Here is a 23,356-nt window from a genome sequence, read left to right on the forward strand (position 1 = left end):
AGGAAGTAGTGAACACCTTGTCAAATAATTGTTTTTTTTTTTCATATTTCCTTCATATTAAATGATGCAACACACTATTTGTCTTTTTTATTTACCAATAAAATCTCACCAGTCTAATGTACAAAAGGAGGAGGGGAAGTATTTAATTTGGATAATATATCAAAAGTTTCTATAAACAACAAATGAACAAGTTGCAGCATCACCTTCTTTGGAAGTTCAACCTCCCAATGAAAAATGCAAATAAAGTGGCAAAAACTAAGGGGTATGCAATCAAAACAACACCTACAATAGGTAATTGATTGTGGTGAAATCCAAAATAGTCCCTAATAAAGGCTGCTACTGATTTCTTATCTCCAAACACAGTAATCTCTGTATCAACATCTCCATATTGTGAAGTAAGCATCCCATTCAACGTCCACGATGTAGGTACTAGATAATAGAACCAGATCCACCATTTTGGAATTTGCTGCGATGAAAGGAAAAGGAGAAAAAGATTGAAGTGTAAATACACACACATAGACAGTAGTAATTATAAAATACTTGTTGATTTCTATATTCAAGGAGGCTTAAACTCTGATCCACTTACAGCTTTTGGTATCAAGAATCCGGCAAAGAGGTTGAACATTGTGTAAAAGGATGACTGAAGAATTGCAGCTACTGGCAAGTTTGGTGTCAATGAAACAAGCATCATTCCCAAGTATGTGAAGTACAACAATGTGCAGAACATCGAATAGAAGTACCACAAAACCTTGTGGGCCGACCAATAATATCCAATCATCGGATAGGTGATGACAGTAAATGAAAGTGCTTGAGCTAAAAGATATGGAATTTCAATTGCCACCTACAAAATCAAGGTACTCAAGACTCAAATATGAAACAGTGAACCATTGAAGAAAAGTGTAAGATATGGAGTTACTGAATCCCGCATTAGTCTTAACAAGTCAACATGCCAAGATTGAAAGCCTTATATCTTACCTGTGCTAATGCATAAGCCCATGATGCATACATTCCAGCAAATCTTTCCCGGTATAGGACTGATCGCTCCGTGGTCACATATGGTAAAACTGAAGATGAATTATTTATGCCACAGAAGATTACTGCAGTGAACATAGAACCAAATACACTGAAGACACTCTGCTGGTCATCTCTGTCAAAAAGGACGAAGAAAAACAAAAAGGCAGTATAAGAAAATATTTAAGTTGTTCAACTATATAGCATATACATACAATGCATGCATAACTAAGTCCATCATCATCGATGGAGAACTTCAGTTCTGCTGCATCAACTTTCACACGCCAAAAATGGAACTCCAGAGTTCTGTTTTAACAGTGTGGGTGATGTCAACAAAGAAAAGATAAAGCCACTTTTAAAAAAGTTAATAACCAAACAGGAAAAGAAATTATAGGATCAGACAACCTAATTCCCTTATCAACTGGATCATGCCTACCACTCAATTAAGCATCACTATTGCAAAAACATGTTACTCAGAAGTGGCCAAGAATTTCCATAAGGATGTAGAAAGTTTCAATTCCCACGGCATAATGAAGCATGTAGTCGATAAGATAATTAAGCTTTGGTTGATTAGTATTTTATTGTCTTACAGTTTCTTCCCCTTGTTCCAGAAAAGCAATCCAAAAACAACGGAAGCAAAAAGCATGTGCAGAGAGCGCATCAAATTGTATGAAGGACTCCTCCAATAGGACCAGTATTGCTTCCAGAAGCAAGTCTTGAATTGTCCCCAGCCATTCTGTGAAAATTGGGTGGGGAAATGCAAATCTTTTGAACCAGCTGGTGGGAAAGTCAGTTTTTTCACAAGCTCTTCGTTATTTCTACAGGAAGTGTAAACCAAAAGGAATCATGCATTGGTTACAAGCAAAATGTGCTTTAAGTGACACAATGTGTAAGATGCATTTTATAACTAACGCAAACTAGATGAGGTGAAAAGCTATGACTAACTTGTGTAGAGCAGAATTCTTATATACTTCAGCGAAGTCTATGCTGGTCTCAGCTTCACTAGATGTTGATGTAACCTCTAACATCCATGTTGCTGGATTGTAGTTGTTCTTTATTTTAGGCACACCAGAAATACCCTGTCAAATCGGAGAAAAAACAGCACTCTCAGCTACTATGCAAAGAAGCTCTAGTTACTAGCTTGCTGCAACATTAATAAAAAGGGAGATTAGCGCACCTCAAAATATTCGATCATTTTACAAGAATTTCGTCCGAGTGGTCCCCAGTAGATCATGCGCCCACCACTTTTCAATAGAATCAGCTGCAAAAGAGCAAATTTCAGACAAATAACTTTTTGATGATATCCATGAAGGATGTGTAGTTACACAAACTTAAAGATACTTTTAAGTAGATGTCTTTACTTTTACTTCAAGATTTCTGCATTACTTAGTACAAATTGCTCCTCACATACATCTTACCTCATCAAATGCTTCAAATATGTCAATGCTTGGTTGGTGGATGGTACAAACTATTGTTCTTCCTGTATCAGCAACATTTTTCACAGCCCGCATGACAATTGCAGCTGACCTTGCGTCCAACCCTGTTGTGGGTTCATCCATGAAGATAATTGAGGGATTTGCAACAAGCTCCACAGCGATTGTCAGCCGTTTACGTTGTTCTGTTGAAAGCCCACTAACACCCGGCATACCAACCAACGTGTCTTTTATACCATCTAGCTCAATGGTCTCGAGGACTTCTTTCACAAACTCCTGCACAAGTGCCCCATCAGTTCAAATATAGATATCGCCAGAAGGGAGGATGTTCATGAAAGAAACATCAATTCAAACTTTATGCTATTAAGCTCGTACATATTTTGTTCTGGAATCAATCTGAGGATGAAGTCGTAGCCAAGCAGAAAATATAACTGATTCTTCTACAGTTATCTGAGGAGAATGTATGTCTGTCTGCTCACAGTAACCTGAAACTCTAGCGAATGTCTCTTGAACTTTAGGGTACCCACCAACTTTTATTTCTCCTTCCACATGACCACTTGTTTTTCTACCGGCAAGAACATCAAGCAGGGTTGTTTTTCCAGCCCCACTGACACCCATAAGGGCTGCGAGGACACCAGGTCTAAATGCGCCAGTAATGTCTGAAAGAAGTTGGAGCTTATTTTGTGTGAAACCGAGCTCCTTCATTGCCTGAAATGGACATACCATCACAACCTCAGCCACTGAAATTTGGTTTCAACAGCTTTCGATTATTCAAAATGATGCAATACTAAATGAGATAGGTTTAGAAGATCACCGCAGGAGTGTCAACAGAGTACTGAACGTCTCGAAACACAAGAGATAGGGGTTCAAAAGGTAGAACCATTCTTCCTGGAAAACAATAGATGAGAACGTACAAAAAAAAATGTTTCTCATACAATAATTCATGCAATAGAATAAGAGGACAACCTGCTCCTTCATGAGAATCCATTGTGGTCTTGGAATTTTCTTTTGCATCAGCTTTATCAGAAGAATCGCTGCTTCCTTCTATTTGGGAGTACTTATCCCTTGATATAATAGCACGAGATCCAGGAGCTGCATTACATTTTCAAGAAAACCAGCAAGTAAACTACAGGATCTATTGTGCAGATTCTTCATTTCTGTGGAGTACAGAAAACGATGAGCATACCTTTTAAGAAAGTTAAGGCCAAGGTGAAACCGATGTTAAACAATATTGTAAAGCCAAACAAGGCACAAACTGATATCCAATACAAATATCCATCAAAGTTTAACCCACGGCTATCAAGGACTTCATTCCCTAGAGTTGTGTTTGTTGAGAGCGTCTGCGTTAACAAATGAAGCATGTGATATGAGTATCGAATAGATAATAAATTTAAAATCCTCTATAAGACGGATAAATATGTTTGATTCAAGTTACAGACATATATGTATCAAGGTAGAAAACATTTAACGAGGCTGCTAATCTATCAATTTGAGTTATTCTCTTCATGTAGAATTTTATGGCACATTTTAGAGGTTACTATAGTTAAAACTGGTGTACCCTAGTTTGAGAGGGAATTCAACTATCGAAACTGAGTGCCTATGAAGTACTTCAGTGAATAGTTAAAATACGAATACTATCGTCAAGCACATGGGTCCAAGGTAGCCTTTATAATTTATATTACTATTTCTCTTCAAGGAAAAAAGTACTAATGCCTTCGAAAATGTGATCTGTTGTGTATATGATAAAGAACATTGTATATTCAGGTGTTTATGGTGGAATCAGAGAGAATTTGTTACAAATTTGAGCCAAGTCACTGCCATTGACATGGATATCTGTCATCGAACTTTTGGAACCTTCCCTAGATAATTTCAGATAACAAAAAAGAACAGACAGGCGACAATACTTTTATCATTTTTTAATATGGATGATCTCTATTTCTTTATTTTTGGAGTGTAATTTCATGACAAAAGATAGTGAATACTTTTCAATATTGCATGTTGGTGCCTCAAAACAACCATTTTGTGAACTTGTCTTCCACATGCAATGTGCATAAGACAGTTAAACAACTGAAAGAAACAAAGTATTTGAACTATTATTGGCTCTCACCTTTTGCCACCTTGGGGCGAGAAACTCATTTACAGCAAGACCTATCTCACCATATGTCAACGGAGAAATCCAAAATCCCCATTTCAGCCAAACGGGCATTGATGCTGTAGTCAAATAGTGGTATTTTAGTTATGCTACTCACCCTCGCATGAGCATAATATCAAAATGAATAAAGAAGTAGGAAACCTTACGTCTTGGTATTATGAATCCGCTGAATAAAAAGACAAATAAGATTGATAAGCTACCAGCAGCTGTAGAAGCAACAACAGTACGGCAGACAGAAGCCAAGAAACGGAACATGGAGATCGATGTCATGTGCACAGCAAATAATAGAAGTAATTGCCGGAAGAACCTGTAAGTGACACAATTTTGACACGAAAATGCTTGAAATTTTGTTCAAATCATTGCTAAAAGATAAGTGGAATTGGTAAAGTTTAAGCTGCTGATGGAAAGCCTATTGGAGATGGTGAAACATAATCACCAAAACTATAGTTAAGGAACAACAACAACAATTTAAGTAGAAGATATTTAGATGTAGCACTAACCTTCCAGCCTCAGGGCTGAAACCAATAACATAGTAGGTCAGACATGTCCAAATGATAGATTCTAATATAGAGAGGGGAATCTTGAGAATTGCAGCAGGAATTGCATACGCCCATGCTGGGTAAAAGCACAAGTCGTTCTGTTTATAGAAAACTGCAAGTCTAGCTATAGTCATGGTGAGCTCAGGGAATCCATCCACAAGAAGAATGATGAGAGCAAAAAACAGAGCTCCCAAATAATAATTTGCATGTACAAGATCGGTATGCATCCGAGTTCTCAAAAATACGGTCATAGTTATGAATGCAATGATGACAAGCTGCATAATAGAAGCATAAATTGCAATGAGTTGTGAGAAATCTCAATAAAGAAAATGTGACTTCTATAGTTGCTTTGGATAATTTGAATGAGTGTTACAATATTTTGTAGCTTGAACTATCATAATAAAAAAGAATGACTGATCACTGACCTGAACTGTTTTGAATATGTAGATAAAAGAATTCCTTTTCATCAGAAGGAATTCTCTTGACATACAAGCTCGAAAGAGTTCCCATTTAGGAAGTGAATAGTCACGAAAGGTTATAGAATTTTTATGACACCTGGACTTATCATATGCAACAGAAAGTTCATCATTCAGCTTTTTCCTGTATGGAGATTCCTTAAATTTTCTTATTAATGTATCAACTGACAGAAATTTATATGTTTCTTTAGTTTCATGCCAATACTGTGCTTGATCCTTTTTCGACGTAACCTGAAAAAAAGAACAGAATTTATGAGCTTCTAATAGATAGATAGAGATGAACGAACCATTTAACTACTATGGACTTGCCTCCTGGAGGAAGTCAGCCACCCCTTTCCTTTCAGGACATTTGAACCCGCAGTTTTTAAAAAATTCTAAAGCAGAATTTCTCGGCCCATGGTAAAGAATTTTTCCCTCAGCCATCAGGATTATATCATCAAAGAGATCAAAGGTTTCTGGCGCTGGTTGAAGAAGCGCGACAAGTATAGTGGCATCTGTAATATGTGCCAGCTGTTGAAGGCAAGCAACAATCTGGTATGTAGTCGAGCTATCTAAGCCATTTGATATTTCATCCATAAACAATGCTTTTGTGGGGCCAACAATAAGCTCTCCTGTGTCACACAATTAGTTAGTTGATTTATACTTGTTTTTCCAAATGATAGCAAGTACATTAGCAGACTTATACGAGAAGATATACAACTGACAACTTTGTTACAAAGCAGGTCATACTTTAAATTTACCTGTTGTTAGTCTTTTCTTTTGACCACCCGATATACCTCTTCTCATGGCATCACCAACCAATGTTTCAGCACAAATATCAAGTCCAAGAATCTGAACACATACAAGAATGTGGCAATCATCAACTTCTATTCCGACCTCTAGAAATAATTGTAAAATAGGGTCCTTCAATAAAGTTACCTTCAGAATATAATCCGTCTGAAGATTTGTCTTTTGTCCTTCAACAGCAATCGCCTACATGATAAGTTTGATTTAGAACGTAAAAGCCATAACAGCATTGACTGCAGAGGAATGGTATAATCTTGTCCAATAAATACAACAATCAACTTATTGCTCAACAGAAATGAAACGGGCACATCTTGATGTTAAAACTACCTTCATGTAAGTATCTATATCTGGATCAGGAACAATTCCTGCTTCTTTCTCCCTTCTGCTTAGGTCAATCATAATATCTTCAAAAGTAAAGGCTGTGCTTTAGAAACTACTAATGCTGGAAAGTATTCATCACTTAGGATTAATCTTCTACCTGCTCAAAGACATACCTGCTCTGCTTCCGACTCCTTGAAAACGAGACGAATAGTCTAATGTTTCTCTAACAGTCATTTCAGGGATGTGTAGGTCATTTTGGCTTATATATGCAGAAGTTTTCTGTGGTACAAACTCCTCCAATTTATAGCCGTTATAAGAAATCTCCCCAGAAACCTGTTAGACATGGCCAGAAGCAGACACAGTCAGATTGACATCAATTCCAAATGTTATGAACTCTATCCATACATGAATTCTACACCATTCTCGTTCAATTAAAGGTGCAAAAATTAGCGCAACTCTTCACTAGTTTCTTCTTGGAGGAGGCGTTGGTGAAGTCAATAAAGCTTCTGTTCTATTGGTGAAACGGGAGAAAGATAGGAATTAAGTGTTCCCTAGCTGAGATCTTAAAGATATAAAGGAACTAAAAGTAACTAAGAAGAACCAGAAGAAGTCACTAATAAAACAAATACAACAAATGAAGACTGGAAAAGTTCATATCATTGAAATAGAGAACGACTAATTCACAGTATGTTGTAGATCAAAGTATTTGCTTATATGAGCTGAAGGATTTTATATCTTTTAAGAAAGTATTCCCTAATTTTTCTCTTGCTGACATTAAAGCAAAAACAGCTTTCTTTTTTTGTCTGACATTAAAAGAGAAACAACTTGAAGAGACCTTAAGAGAGTTGTCCAGATTTCCTGAAAGTGCTTTCAGCAGTGTTGTTTTTCCACATCCAGGAGGTCCAAGCAGTAGAGTCATACTGTTAGAATAGCAAAGAATTTGAGTAAGTTCAAAATGACAGGTTCAAGAACTCACATGTTAAAACAGTGACTTCAGAATGAAGAGCTAACTCTCCATTCAGAACATGCTGCTAAAAGGTAGACTGAAATTAGCCAGAAAAAGTAAGCTGCAGTCAACCCTTCATCTCAAAATTATCACAAATGCAAGACCAGTTCAGACACTTGATCACATAAAACCAAATATACCTCAAAAGACCCTCTTGCCAGTTTATGTTATGATAATATAATCACTAAATAATCACTTGCATCGATGCTAGTCAATTTACTTTCTGCAGAACAATACCATGCAAGCAAGTATTTATTCATCTTTCAGTTGCAATTATGGAGAGGCTGAATGTTTTGTTGATTCACTTAACCGTTTCTCTTACATACCACCAAAATGACCATTACTGAATAGGGCTATGTAAATATCAAGTGATAAATAAAACAAAGGATGACTAGTTCACAAGCAACAACAACAATAATATATGTAGTACAGTCCCACAAGTGGGTCTGGGAGGTGGGTGTATATACAGACCTTAACCCTACCTTTCTGAGGTGGAGAGGTTGTTTCTAATAGACCTTCGACTTTTCACAACGTGGTTTAAATGAAATGCAAGAGTAAAAAGTTATGATTATTGAAGAAAGAGAAGTACTGGTCATAAAAATATTAGAGCTAGACAAAGTAAAAGACACAAAGTAGTAAGAAACTATAGTAGTTCACAAACTATGATGACTAGTTCACAAGCATGTTCACCAATACTGAGTTTAATACAATCATCACATATTCTGTTTTTGTTGTTCTTGTTCAGTCAACAAGTGACGATTGATGAGACACTTATTGCACCAGATATGAGATTAGAATAACTGGCAGAGTAATAATAATGTCTAGGAAAAGTTTGTCTCCTGCAAGTCAAAACTAGAAATCCAAGTGGTTGGCATATTTGTTTATGAATACATTGGCATAACTATTTAAATTGAGTATATGCCATGGAAAAGCTTTGATGACATACCGTCCGGGTTTTATTACACCGCTGACATCATTAATGATTTTAATCTTGGCCATTTCTGACTGTAGGCCTGGAAGCCTGGCAAGGTTCTGTCGAAAAAATTGAAGCACTAGATTAAGAAAACTGTCAAAATCACAAGTAGCACAATAGAATAACCTAATGCTGGAGCTTGCACTTTCTGTATGCATGAAATATTTGAGTGCTGAAACCAGGATTACTTTAAAGATGCTCATTAAGTCTCTCTTACTTTTTCTAGCAACATTGATTACAGTGCATCAGAAAAATAACTTATTGTTGTCACATATAGCTAAAATCAACCAATGGAAAATACTAATTAAAGGTAGACAACCCAGAGTATCGGACCGGACAGATTAGCACAAAAAAGATTCAAGCATTCCCAGTTCAAGTGGTTCAATTAATAACGCCTTCTACTACATGAAGTCCTAATAAATGCCTCCTGATGATCAATTTTTAAAACCGGCGCCTGCAACTTTGATTTGAACTAGCACATATGTAAGAGATCAGATTGATGACAATAAAAACGGACTTTAATCAAATAGCAAAAATTTACCATTATTGTGCTTTTGAGAGAATTCCAAAGAGTAGGGAGAGGCTTTCCATGAACTAGCTCACATTCTGCTTCAATGGTTAAATTTTTGTATCTCACTTCCACAGTAGGCAATTTTACACCAACTCTACAAGAGTCAACCGTAGCCTCAGGTCATTGAATTAAGTCTAACAGATAAAACTTTGATAAAATGAGAAAGAAGACGTTAGATATGCGGATAATGATGATCATAACTTAGCATTGTCAATCACCAATAAAAAGATAGCAACTTTAAATGATAGAGCAATGACCTTCCATTAGTGTCAATAATTTAACTTATACTGGCAAGTAACTAACAGAAATCTTACTTGTCAATTCTCTTTCTGATTTTGTGCAACAATTGAAGGTTGTCATGTTCAATGTGTTTAATCATCTTTTCAATGAAAACATGCCTTTCTACAGCTCCAAGCTTGGTAACATCAGTTACTCTTTTCGTCTTAACATTGGCCTCATTGCCATTGACTTCCTCAAATACAGATGATCTCAACCTGTCAAACGTTGGCAGTCTCTCAATTGCTGCCCAAGCCAACATGTTCTCCTCATCCACAACGTCGTCCTTTTCAGAAGCACTCAAAGCTGAATTACTCCTCAAAATCGAAGTCTGGCGCCTGAATGATGATCTAAAGCTTCTTCCAATCTCTGAGAGATCCATTCTAATCGACTCTATATCGTCCGAACTAACAAGCTGCGCCATTTTTTGATGTAAATGTTTTTCAGCTCAAAACCTGCATTTTATAGACGGAAGAAAAAAAAAAGGGGTGCACCATGTATGAATACATAAAATATTCATTCCTTGCTTGAATGTCTAAAGTTAAACTGTAAGATAGATGAGGTAAGGAAATACATCATTCAACTTTTTATAATGAAATAAGGCATTCTTGTTTCGTTATAAAGACTACTTAAATGAAAGAGACATACAGAGATGTTGTATAAAGGCATTCTTATTTTCAAGTGATAATTAATAAGGATTGTTGAACGAATAGAAAAATAGTGCTGCACATTTCTCTAAGATACATACAAAGTCAGTTGACTTTCCTTAGAGGATTAAAGGGATTTGATTATTCTAAAACTCTGAAAGTGCATAAATTCCACACATCAAAGACTTAAACTAGAAGATTCTTCCTTTATAGCTTGATCATGCCACTACTTATTAGTTGGCAAACAAGAAAATAAACAAATTAAAAAATCTTCATATTGTTTTATCATATAGCATATATACATTATAATATTCTAAGTATTCTTCATATTTTTGTAGTTGGAGGGAGGTGGGTCGGGGTGAGGGTGATTTCTGTGTGTGAACTCTTGAAAAGGCGTGAGATACTCCAGCTTAATAGAAGGTCCCCCATGAACAATACTATAAATCCATAATATAAGAACACAGAAAAATTTAACCCTTTTTTTTATTTTGATAACCCTCTTCGCACCTCCGCTATTTCTATGGGATACCCACCGCAACATTTATTAGGTAAGTACTATGTACTTAAAAATAGAACAAATATAATTATATAATTCTCAATCCACTTCATTAATCATTAGATCACATCCTTGAACGCAGAAATAAACCTTATAAATATTAATTAAAATAATATTATCGGTGAAGAAATAATCAACTAATCGAGAAATCAAAAATCTAACTTGATAGTCAATGAATTGGATTAAAAATTATAGAGTCTCAAATTCAATTTCTGAAAAAAAAAAACAGAAAAGTTTTAACAAACAGAGTTAAGCTTTGTCATCTCAAATCAAGAACAAAAAAAAAAGATGAAGAAAATAGGAAGAAGAAAAACACTTAGCTTATAGTCTTTGATCCTTTCTTTCTTTCTTTAATTTTGAACTTCTTGATTTAACTTAACAATGTTAACAGCTGTTTCGCCAAGCGACCAAGATTTTTGTATTTTCTAAAAAATATTTATTTAAAAAGAAAATGAGGGAGAAAATAATTGTTTTGGATAAACAGAAGCTAGTTTCCATAACTAATATAATAATCTTTAAAAGATTATTTAAAAAAAAAAAAAACTTGTAGGAACATGCAGAAATATTGAAGATCTACAGTTAATATTTAAAAAAAAAAAAACATCAGGTTGAGACCAGATCAAGCATGTTTTATGTTTATAAAAAATATTAAACCACTCGATTGGTTTTTGTGCCTTCTCAAGATTTCTATCAGTTATATTCGTTTTCCTTCTATAAATTTCTTTTTATCCTGTTTGCTAAAATATTGTGTCTATTCAACCTTTTTAATCTAATAAATACATATAAACGTTTAATTTATAAATGATAACTAATTAAAATGAGCTACTGAGTTTGGCGACAAATTCATAATTAATAAATTTTAAATTTTTAATCTGTCTTTATTTTTTAAAGATATGCTATTTTGCTCTAAATCTATAGATCTCGTGTGTTTCTAAATTTAAGTGGACACAGTAGTATGAGAATAGTTTTGAAATTAATTAATGCATTTTATTTTCTTATCGAAAAAAAAAAAGATGCACTATTTCTATAAACTAAAAGAACTTATGATGTAGTACAATCAAGTTATTATTTATAAGATAATCCTAATAAAATTTCTATAAGAAGAACTAGTTGGTAATTTAATAAAAATGTAAACAAAACTTACTTAAAACAAAATAAAAAATACTATATGTTAAACAATAGTTATGGTGTGAAAAAATATAAATTTGTAATATGCTCATCTATTTTTATAATATAAATATCCTGCTTGTCTATTCGCGATAGAAACGCGGATAACCAAATTTATGCTATTTAATTACTCATTATAGCTATAGTTTGCTATAATTACCACTCGCAACTAACATTATACATTAATTATGTGGGCTGACTTCGAGTTTGTATAATTAGTCATGTTTGTATATGAATAATTCGCCAGGATATACAAATAAATATGTATAATATACAATTTTTAACTTATTTACATATACAATTCACCTCTGCCCTCTCCCCCTTTCTGCCCTCTCTCTCTCGCCCCTCTCCTCCCTCTCTCAATCTCGCTCGCCTCTCTCCTCCCTCTCCCAATCTCACTTGCCATTTATACAAATGTATATGTATAATATACAGGTATACAATTATATACATATATAATTCACCTCTCTCTCACTCTCTGCCCTCTCTCGCTCGCCTATCTCGATCTCGCTCGCCTCTCTCCTCCCTCTCCCAATCTCTTTTGCCATATATACAATTACATATGTATAATATACAATTATCTAACCAATATACAAATTGTAATTATCAAACTATAGCTATAAAGAGTAATTAATTATTTTTAAGTGGCTATATGTGAAAGTTTCCAATAATACACATCACCTAAGACGATTGGTAAAGCATATTGCAAAATGTGTCCGTTGGCATTCGAGTCCTTTTTCCCTCCTTTTAGGGCTTATTTGAAGAAAAAAAAAACTTATATTTTTTTATTGTAAAACATGATGTCTTATAAGGTACGTAGCATCTTTAGAGAAATGTATCAAATAATTTAAAAGTGTACGAAATTCATGTCAAAGGTTAGAGGATTGTTAAATGTAGTTTATATCATAGATATGGCTTGGGATCGATTAAATATGAATATGTGAGAAGATTTAAAGTCTTGATTTGATAACCAATAAACGTTTGTTGAGTGATAATAAACTCCATAATCTTATCTGATAATAATTTAATATAAGAAATCTTAAGTTTTGGTGCCTTATATGACTTTGTTTACATGATGGTATTTAGTGTTTCGTGAAAAGAGTGAGTTACTTTGATAGTAAACATTTCTCACTTTCAATTCTAATATTATGAGTTTATAATATATAGACCTTTGTGTCTCGTTTCGACAGAATCGAGCGGCTTGTGATTTCGTCTTATCTATCTCAAGATAGGTAAATTTTGACAAACTCACACAGAGTAACGTGTTAGAATCTAGAGTCAAGTTCAAAAAATTATCTAGAACAATTAATTTTTTTTTTGGTTGACATATTATAGACACTTGTGTCTAATTTCTACATAATTAAGCGAATTGTTATCTCAATACTTTTACCTAAAATATGATTTTCTTTAGTGTCACTGAGCAAATTTGGAACTATCTATGTGTTAAAATCTAATCTAGCTTTGTAATTATATCTTAAATGATCCCAAAGATATTAAATCCCAAAATTCAGACATATTTGATACCTTTGCGTCTTATTTCACAGGAGTCAAGCGGCTCGTAATTTTTTTATTCCTACGTCAGGATATAATTTATTTATTTTTAGCAAAATTGCATAAAGTAAAATTTTTCAACTTGAAAAAATTTAAAGTGAACTTTAACAAATTATTTAGAACGATATTGAAGTAGTTCCATATTAAATTTTGAATATGTTTTAATCAATAAGTCTAATTTTTGTAAATTCAATCTAACCATGATTTTGATTTTTTTACGATAAGATATACATTTTCTACCACAAACATGTCAAGATATAAATAAAATACGAAAACAAAAAAGAAAGAAAGTACCTTATCGTCCTTGCTGCAAATCGTTCTCAAAACTATTGTTGAAGACCTCAAGAAACAATGCCACAACTAATGAGAAGCATAATCTATTAATAGACCTCAAAAAGTGGCTGACCCTTCATGAATTTGGTCAAGTTGAGGCGATAGACGTATCTATCACTTCAATTCATGCAAGAAGTTCACTTTAAATAATCCCATATAAGTTCATTCAAGAAGTTCACTTCTTTCATAGTTGAGCTTTTTTTTTTAGGAAAAAAGACGGAAAGAATGTTGGATCCAATCACATTTTTATGTAGCTAGTTCAATTTGCCCTCGATGTTTGCAAGCGTCAGAAATTGTGAAACATTACTTGGTAGATTGTCAATTTGCAAAAGAATGTTGGATTCAATCAGGTTTGGTTGACAGGATGCGTTAGGAGATTTTGTGGCATGGTTTGAAGAGCAAAGAAAGAGCAATGCAAAAATGAAAATGGAGGAGGCAGTCATGATTTTGTGGAGCTTATGGGAAGCCAGAAATAATTTATGTTGGAATAACCCGCTTCCACTTTGTACCGTGCGAAGAAGGAGTTGAAGGAATGGAGGAGCGTTAATTCGGGAGCCGAGATGACTGTTGCTATTACAAAAATGATTGCTAAATGGGAACTACCTTTGCTTGACACAATAAAATGTAATACTGATGCCTCTTACGATATCAATACCGGTTTGACAGGGATAGGCATGGTGCTACATGATCACTTGGGTCAATTTATTGCGGGGAAAACTTTATTTCTTGGTCATGTGACTAGCCCGTTGTTGGCCGAGATCATAGGGATGCATGATGCTCTTAGTTGGCTAAAGGAACGATTCAGTAGAAGAGGTTGGTTGTGGAAACTGATAATCTACTTGTGAAGCAAGCTCTAGAAGAAAACTTGGTGAATTACTCTTACTCTGATTCTTTAGTTTTTGATTGTAAAACTCTTATCAAAGAGTTATCTTTTCTCTCTTTGTCAGCTATTAAGAAATCAGCAAATCAGGTTGCTCATTGTTTTGCTAGAGTATCTGTTTCTATGTCAGGTTCGATGGAGTGGGATATTAACCCTCCATCTCTCATTACTGATGTACTCATTTTCGATATGAATAATACATGATGAAAGAACCATTTCAAAAAAATAAAAATATGGAACAACATTTACTAATATTTTGTGGATCTTATAAAATAGGGAAAAGGTCTGATATACCTTTCAACTTTGTCATTTGGAGCTGATATACCCCTTGTTATGAAAGTGGCTCATATATGCCCTTACGTTATACAAACGGCTCACATATACCCCTGCCGTAATAAAAAAGGAGATTTTAGTTATTTTTGTTTTTATTTATGTTTAAGATATCATTTTATTAAATATTTATTTTATTTATGTGTTATTTTGTCATAGCTAAAATATTTGTAATTCTCAAGAATAATTACTTGAAGGATAAAATGAAAGAAAATTAATTAATTTTATATAACAAATAATTTAAGATAATCATTCTTAAAAATCACAATAGACCATCTAGGCGGCTGAAAATGCAATTGTTATTAGAACAAAGTATCCTTGTGACATGACATCTATATTCCCTAAAAGATAATCAAAATGGTATAAAACATTAATGTATTCCTATTTATAACTACTAAAAAAAGATGTATGTTTCAATTTTTTTTTCTGATTTTTGATTAGTGTTTGATATTTATATCAAAATTTTAATTGACCTTGAATTATGTATTGTAAAATTTATTTTAAAAATCGAAAAGGGTCATAATTCTCTTTATATATAATCTTATAAAATTTACCTCTTATCATATATTTTTTGATATATTTACTCCAATTTTGAGTCCATATTTGGATGGGTAAATATTATATCACCACTTTTATTATTCTAATGCTTACATAGCGTTTACATGAATATATTTTTTTTAGGCAACTTTCACACATAGCAAACATAAAATTCATATTTGTATGATATAGCAAAGCTTGCATAATTGCGCTCCATAGCAAACATATATATGTATAATTCGCTATACATATACAATTGAAGCGAATTGTAAAAAACGAAGTGTATAAAACCAGAAAGAAAAAGAGACTTGGGCAGAGAATTGTATAAAACGAAGTGTATAATTATAAGTGTATAGTACGATTATATACAATTTGAATTTGTATAAAACGAAAAAGGGAGAAAGGCAAAAAAGACTTGGGCAGGGAATATACTATTAAATCGAATTGTATAAAACGAGAAAGAGAGAAATTATATACAATTTGAATTTATATAAAACGAAAAAGAGAGAAAGACAAAAGAGACTTGGGCAGGTAAGTACTTTTATTATATAATTATAAGTGTATAATACGGAGATATATGTATTTGCACGTGTATATACAATTTTCTCTCGCTTTATACAATTAGAAACACAATTTATACAATTCTATTGTATAAAGACAGAGAGCTGAGCGATAGAGGGGAGAGTGGCGAGCGAAAATATGAGGGAAAGAGGGACTGACAAATAGTTTTCTATGGAACACTAATAAATCAAACGATTCTACTATATTTATTTTATATTAGTAATTTGTCATTCGATAGAATTATCCTTTTTTTTTTTTAATTATTATTATTATAAATCTATTTCCTATTTAATATTTATTCGACCCACTTTAAAATAAAAATCTAACTCATCCAATTAAAAAACCTACCCAAGGCCTATTCCATTTTTTATTATTATAAATAGATTATTAGTAATATGTTAAACTCACCCTGAGAACGCGGGTTCACCAGTGATGCCCAAAAACACGGAGGGGAGAATGCGCACACACGCCAGCTATGTTGTTGATAACCAAAACGTAATTTTTCTTTTATCTTTTATCGTTTCTTGGAAAATCATAGTATTTCGTGTCAACAAGATAATCAAATCACATGGTTTAATTTCTCGATAATGCTGGAATTTTATATCTCAGGTTTGGTTTTCTCCGTCAATTGCTACCCTTTTTTGTTTTTTTCCCCCTTAAAATTAAATCGATGATTGATTTGTTGATATTGACATTCTCAATCCAAGAATTTAAAGGTTGTATATTTCTTTAAAATTGAATGTGGGTTTTTGATCTCTCTCTTATTTGTGTACCCTTTGTTCTTGTTTTGGGGTTTCGATTTGAATGTTACAGATTTGGGTGTCCTCCTTTAATGCTGATATTTCTGTTTGTCTGCATTTTAATAAATTATCTATACCCTCATTTACAGTCTTGATATACCCTTTTTGGGGGTCGAGTGGGGGTGGGGACTGCTTTCCCATTTTTGGGCCAATTAGATGACTAAAAATCAATTTCTTTACCCTCATTACAGTCTTGTTTTTACCCTTTTGGGGGTTATTTGAGAGGGTGCTTTCTCGATTTGCGTGATTTGGGGCTGGTTAGATAACTAAAAATCAATTTCTTATGCAATAACCAGATGGTGATGAAAAATGTTGGATTAAACTAGGCGAAAATAATCCAAAAACCAGGTCCTTGGTGTATGATACTAATGTATGCTGAGGCAATTTTCAGATTCTCTTTTTTAATATTTGGAAGGGGTCTAAAATTTCTCTTTCTTCTTCATAGGATGAGACACGGTGGAAATCATCCCACAAAGATCATTGGTGTTAGTGAAGTATTTTTCAGGTGAGTTTATCTAAGATGTCTTTTTTGTGATAAATTGGAAAGGCTTTTTTCTACTGTTGTGATGTTTGTATCTATTAATAAGAGTGCCATTGTTTTGCAGTTCAGGGTTTAGGAGATTCTGTATTACTGGTCCATGCAGTTGGGAATGCACGGAAATCTTGTGGCAGTAGTTTAATGTTCTATTGGATTGTAGTCTTGGGGTTGTTCTAGGTTAGCAATGGAAAGTAAAGTAGTAGATGAAAATGAGGAAGGTCCGGTTGTTCCCATGCGAGTTGATAGATTTGGTTTTGTGAAGCAGGAACATGGTCCTACTGAAGGTTTAGCAAGGAGCCGTTCGGCCTTTGAATATCAGAGGTAGGGAACTCTTGTTTGATTCATTAGTTGCTGTAGTTATGTCCTATTTCGACTTCTCCAACAGACTCTTGTTCTCTTTCTCCACACTCACTCAATTTGCCATCCTGAAGACTGAAATATAAACATATTTTGGTGATATCACAAAATTTAAATGGTGCTTCTTCAGATGTTTAATCAACAAACTCCATACTAAGGAGAAACTAAATCTAATGCATTGCTCCTGTGCGATGAACAACTTTGTTTCTGAAGTATTTCTACTGGTGTTTGGGGCAATTGAATCTTTATAATGTAATATTCGTGTACGAAAAGTAAATCGTATGGTTACACATATAAGTGACCATATTTGTGTCAGGAATAATAGCATTAAACTGGTACTAATAGAGTAGAATGGATATATGGATACAACTGAACCCAATTTGTTTGGAATTAACGTGTGTGTGTATTTTTAGAAAGGTAACAAAAGAATTATGGTGTATTAATTGATTCACTGATTCTCTTTTACATTTATTAAAAATATTTTGCAGAGATGAAAGAAGGATTAGGAAATGGAGAAAAATGATAGGTGTTGGAGGAAGTGATTGGAAGCAGTATGTTAGGAGGAAACCACATGTTGTTAAAAGACGAATACGGAAAGGAATTCCTGATTGTCTGAGGGGGCTTCTCTGGCAGCTAATTTCTGGAAGTCGAGACCTCTTGTTGTTAAATCCTGGAGTTTATGAGGTAGGGGTTAACTTTTGTCTGGTTTTATTCTTCTTCTTTGTTTTCTTGAAAAAGTCTTGATGCTTCAGTAACTAATGGAGATAGATAATTTGTTTGAGCCTAGGAGAAAAGCTTAAAGTCCTACCTTTTTGGCTAATTTTGTAGTTCGGGCTAATTCTGCTTTTCAATTGATTGCTCGGTCCTTGACATGTTCTTTTTTGCTTTACCTGTGTTATGGAGATCACTCATCTGATTAGTGTTTTATCTTCTGCAGCAACTAGTCATATATGAGACATCAGCTTCCGAGTTGGATATTATTCGAGATATTTCTCGCACCTTTCCTTCACATGTTTTCTTTCAGCAGAGACATGGACCTGGTCAAAGGTCTCTTTACAATGTTCTGAAAGCATATTCTGTCTTTGACCGAGATGTTGGATACGTACAGGTATACATCTTTAAATTATTGATTCACATGGTGATCTAGTGTATGGTTATCGATTTGGGATGATACTTATCATTTTGGTTGCAGGGCATGGGATTCGTGGCAGGTCTGCTTCTTCTTTACATGAGTGAAGAGGATGCATTTTGGTTACTGGTTGCATTATTGAAGGGAGCCGTTCACACTCCTATGGAAGGAATGTACTTGGTAAGCCTTCACCTTCAAGCAGCTTGATGCAACCCCTGATAAATGTATATGGTTGATACATTTGAACTAAAAAGGATTCGGTTGTGAAATATCTGATCAATTCTTTAGCATGAAGAATTTGACTATTCTTTTAAACCCCGCTTTGACTATGCTATCCAATTTGAACACCAAACTTTATGGTTTTTTTATCCCTAATGCGATCAACTGCATACAATTCCAGAAAACCACTTCCATAGTCTGGGGTCCATATAATAGTTAAACATAACTACATGATGTGTCTCTGTGTCCATATAGAGCCTATATCTAGTATCAGCTACTCTCTCCTTTCCAATTTATAATGTGCTGTTTGACTTCGTACATGTCTTTCCAATTTTTATGATGGTGCTCAATTTTGACATAGTTTAAGATAATTCATTTTTGTCTTATGTATTATATCAGTTTGTAGCGGAAAAAAGAATGAATTAATGGTTGAAAAGTTAGCTTGATAGAGAAAACGTCGCTTGAGAGTTAAATATTTATATAATTAAATGGATTTGAATTCTTAGAGTGGTGAACGTTGGATAGAGATTAAATTGTGTCTAATATTTTGGAATATTCCAAGCTAGGGTCACCTTTTAAATGATTTCATTCTTACATTTAATATGCTAGTAGTTACATAAGTCCCCGATGCCGTATCTTTAAGGTTTCTACTGGATGTGGAACGGAGTGGTAACCTCATCTGCATGTGGAGCAATAGGATTATTCTAAGTAACTTCGAATAGTTTTATGGCAAGGTTGGAATGCCTTATTCTCTTGGACGGATTGCGTTCTTTGTGCTCTTCCTCCATATACTAATAAAGTGAGAGTTGGGCCTCCTCACATCTTTTGTGATCTGAGTCCAATATAAAGTTGGCATCACATATTGTTATTTAAACACTTTTACTGAAGTTGGAACCTGCAGCATAATTGCCTTGAGGTTGCTTTTCAACCTATCTGAACTCTGAAGTTTTCAAAGTTCTGATAAGCTGGTCCATTGGTTCTTTTTTTTTTTTTGCAGTAAATAAATACTTGTGATAAACCAATCAGTTAAGAACGATTTATGAGAATTAATGTACCAAGTTGTTTGTTGTCCAGTCCTGTTTAGTATTTAGATGTTACATGAAATTCTGTCATTTTTGACGATGTCCGTGAATTCTCTACTATCATGATCTCTGATCCTGGCTGTTGCTATATTTCTCTCGAGACTTTCAGCTGCTTCCACATATCAGGAAGTCTTTGTTTTGATTACATAACATCTGTCATATGGCCTACTTTATATTAAAATAATAAATGTTGTACATGCGGATTAGGTAGGATTGCCTCTAGTCCAGCAATACCTCTTTCAATTTGATCATTTGGTGAAAGAGCACATGCCGAAGTTGGGTGAACATTTTGCTCAGGAAATGATAAATCCCAGCATGTATGCCAGTCAGTGGTTCATAACAGTTTTCTCGTACTCTTTCCCGTTTCACTTGGCTCTCAGAATTTGGGATGTCTTTCTTTTTGAGGTCAGTAATCTATCATTATTATATCCACTCTCTGGTGCCTGGATTTACTGTTGAGCTTACCGAGTTCACTGTACCAGGGTGTTAAAGTAGTCTTCAAAGTTGGCTTGGCTCTACTGAAATATTGCCATGATGATCTGGTAAGTTTTAAATACAGAAAAGTTAATAAGTGCTATTTTTCCTTGCTCCTACAGGTTAGAACAACTATAACACTCGCTTATTCGCAGGTAAAGTTGCCATTTGAGAAACTCATACATGCTTTGCGCAACTTCCCTGAGGATGCCATGAATCCAGATATACTTTTACCAATGGCTTTTTCAATCAAGGCTAGCCTCCCCTCTCTCTCTCTCTCTCTCTTTCTCTCTCTCTCTCTCCCTCCCTCACCCCCTTCTTCCCTGTGATTAGCCAAGACTCTCCTCGCCTAACAATGATATGTAAGGGTTAGACAAATGCTTGTAGGTTCCTATATTATTTTTCAGAGTGATACTTTTGATTTCTTATTTATCTTTCCAAAGACTTTTATGGGAAGGGATGGAGTTGGTATAGCTGAGGAAAAAATTTTAAATTGGAATTAACACACAGATAAAAAGGAAACTAATGGAAACATTAACTTGTGATGATTTTGTAACAGACAAGCAATATGCAGTACAATTTTAGCAACTTGAGGGGAGGTTTACATGATTAATCATACTATTTCATCAGTTAGGGAAACATCCTTGCCCTCCTAAGACATTTGCGAAGAAACCAAATTAAAAAACAATAATAAAAAAAATGAAAAGAAAGAAAGCATTTGTAGTCAAAGCGCATGCACTGCTTCCCAATATGTTCACGTTCAAAACATTGGTTTTTCTTATTTTATTGAACTAGGCAATAAAACACTGTTGGCTTGCATAATTAGTTCAAGTTAATTGACTGTTGTTCCTTGAGCGAATTTTCTAAGTAATGTTATGTTTTCTTTCTCTGCTGCTGTGTCTTGTTATCTACTGGGCGTGATTTCAGGTGTTCTGCAGTTCTTAATCAGTGTTTATACGTCTCCTGTACATGTGATGGTGCCTCATAACTTTGACAATTTTATGTCAAGCTTCAGTCTGAAGTGTGAAAATGTTGAACTCAAACTAGGCACTCTACCTTGTATTGAAATTTATTTCTCATTGTTATACATGATAACATTCATTTACTTTTTTATTTGTGGGTAGTTTTGCATCAGTTGTGCGTGTGTTTTCTCTTGCATGTCTATTTGTACATCTTCCTTAGCCATTTTGATGCATTCCTCTCAGCATCTGAATGAATCCTCATTTGATTGCTGTCCCCCCCTGTGTCATCTCGTTAAGCTATTTCTCATTTGTATTTGTCCTTTTCATTTAATAGGTTTCCAAGAGTTTGGTGGAACTGAAGCAGGAATATGAACAGCAACGACTGAAACCTCCTGAATCCCCAGTCAAACAGTAAGATGTAACAAATGCAAAATACTTCTGGAGAAACAATCAACCAGCTTTTGTGCATAAACTTGGATTCTTTAGTTCTCTGTTTAAAAAAACTGTCTCAGCTGATGTACATAATCACATTGATCAGATTACCCGATCCATACAGTTTTTAGTACAAAATAGTCCTATTATTTGAAGGAGAAGGCGCCTCAGTCTTTGCCATGAGGGTCAATTGTACAAGTCCAACTAGTCTTCTTATGTAAAAATGTTATGTCCATTTCTCTCTTTGTAAAGGTAGTTTTCTTATCAGTTTACACGCATTTAGACTGTTCTGCTAACTGTGTGGTTTGTTATGTCAATTTTTTTTAGACAGCTGAATAATGGTGTAGCTTCCGTCCTGTTTGAATGTGGAGGAAAAAAATTAGCAAGGCACTAGGATAATTTCAGTGACTTAGTAACCTTATCCTGTGATGTGAGATTTGGTTCCTGTCTCAATCTATAAGCTGAGTCAGCCTCATTACGTTTAGCTATAACTAACCACATGAGTTAGTGGCATTTTAATATGTTTTAGCTGGATTTGTCAGAAGAAAACATGCATTTTGGCAGTGGCAAAAAATCTTTGCTTCTTAATTTTTTGTTTTATATATTTACATAAACAGATCTCTAAGACTTTATTCTATAGTTTCTTTTTCTAGTTATAAACCATCTTCATTGGTTCTCAACAAAAGGGTTGTGTGATTACTAATACTATATTATTACAACAATGTAATTTCACAAGTGAGATTTGGTGAGGGCAAAGTGTACGTAGATTTTACCCCCTTACCTTGGTGGGGTAGAGAGGTTATGGTTGTTTACGATAAATCTCTCTCGAAGTCAGGAAAATGTTAGTTATACTAACTTATTTCGCACTCTAAAGATGAAATGATGTTTTAAGGGGTCTTCAGCCAAATCATTGCCTTTATCTTTAGTAGGGGGTGGATAGTGAATGGTGATGGTGACTCCTATCAACTATTTGCAAACAGGAACTGTCAAGCATTAATAAAAATGCTAGCTCTTGCTTGTTGCTACGACATATTAAGGAAAAATCAATTGTTTCCTCAACTTGCATTACTAGGGTACAGCTGTTTTACCATAGTAGTACAAATCAGTACCAATTGAAGTAGGACCATCCAAACCAGCCTGTGAATCATCCAAACTATAGTATCACATGAGTTTCCTTCACACTTGTCTCTTCTTTTTAATGTGATGGTAGCCGAGGCCAACTTGTGTGCTATCATCGACTATTCCACCAGAAAAACC

At 34.4% G+C, this 23,356-nt stretch overlaps 2 protein-coding genes and 1 pseudogene across 7 annotated transcripts; 2 read left to right on the forward strand and 1 right to left on the reverse strand.

Annotated features, from left to right (window-relative positions):
• Positions 1 to 46: 46 nt before the first annotated feature.
• On the reverse strand, positions 47 to 10,956 carry LOC107012658 (pleiotropic drug resistance protein 3). Its single transcript, XM_015212565.2, has 24 exons — positions 9,583 to 10,956; positions 9,239 to 9,362; positions 8,671 to 8,756; positions 7,554 to 7,638; positions 6,892 to 7,051; positions 6,725 to 6,801; positions 6,530 to 6,583; positions 6,352 to 6,442; positions 5,921 to 6,222; positions 5,561 to 5,842; positions 5,097 to 5,410; positions 4,743 to 4,903; positions 4,552 to 4,655; positions 3,631 to 3,784; positions 3,411 to 3,536; positions 3,259 to 3,332; positions 2,820 to 3,152; positions 2,430 to 2,720; positions 2,189 to 2,272; positions 1,957 to 2,090; positions 1,602 to 1,829; positions 976 to 1,147; positions 587 to 841; positions 47 to 466 (listed from the first exon to the last, which is right to left on the reverse strand). The coding sequence occupies exons 1-24, from the start codon at positions 9,966 to 9,968 to the stop codon at positions 200 to 202; spliced, it is 4,344 nt and encodes a 1,447-aa protein (XP_015068051.1). The 5' UTR covers positions 9,969 to 10,956; the 3' UTR covers positions 47 to 199.
• A 2,809-nt stretch (positions 10,957 to 13,765) lies between these two features.
• Positions 13,766 to 14,846, forward strand: LOC114076953 (annotated as a pseudogene).
• Positions 14,847 to 16,491: 1,645 nt separating this feature from the next.
• LOC107018847 (EVI5-like protein) lies at positions 16,492 to 22,395 on the forward strand. Of its 6 annotated transcripts, none has more exons than XM_015219463.2 (10): positions 16,492 to 16,601; positions 17,352 to 17,411; positions 17,512 to 17,765; positions 18,290 to 18,485; positions 18,739 to 18,909; positions 18,994 to 19,110; positions 20,439 to 20,636; positions 20,714 to 20,773; positions 20,861 to 20,959; positions 22,002 to 22,395. In XM_015219463.2, the coding sequence occupies exons 3-10, from the start codon at positions 17,629 to 17,631 to the stop codon at positions 22,080 to 22,082; spliced, it is 1,059 nt and encodes a 352-aa protein (XP_015074949.1). In that variant the 5' UTR covers positions 16,492 to 16,601; positions 17,352 to 17,411; positions 17,512 to 17,628; the 3' UTR covers positions 22,083 to 22,395. The 6 variants fall into 6 exon arrangements, with proteins under 6 accessions (XP_015074949.1, XP_015075131.1, XP_015075191.1 ...); XM_015219645.2 differs by having other exon boundaries at positions 17,517 to 17,765; XM_015219705.2 differs by having other exon boundaries at positions 16,534 to 16,715; positions 17,517 to 17,765.
• Positions 22,396 to 23,356: the final 961 nt, after the last annotated feature.

The sequence above is a fragment of the Solanum pennellii genome, chromosome 1, assembly GCF_001406875.1.
Source record: "Solanum pennellii chromosome 1, SPENNV200".
NCBI lineage: Eukaryota > Viridiplantae > Streptophyta > Magnoliopsida > Solanales > Solanaceae > Solanum > Solanum pennellii.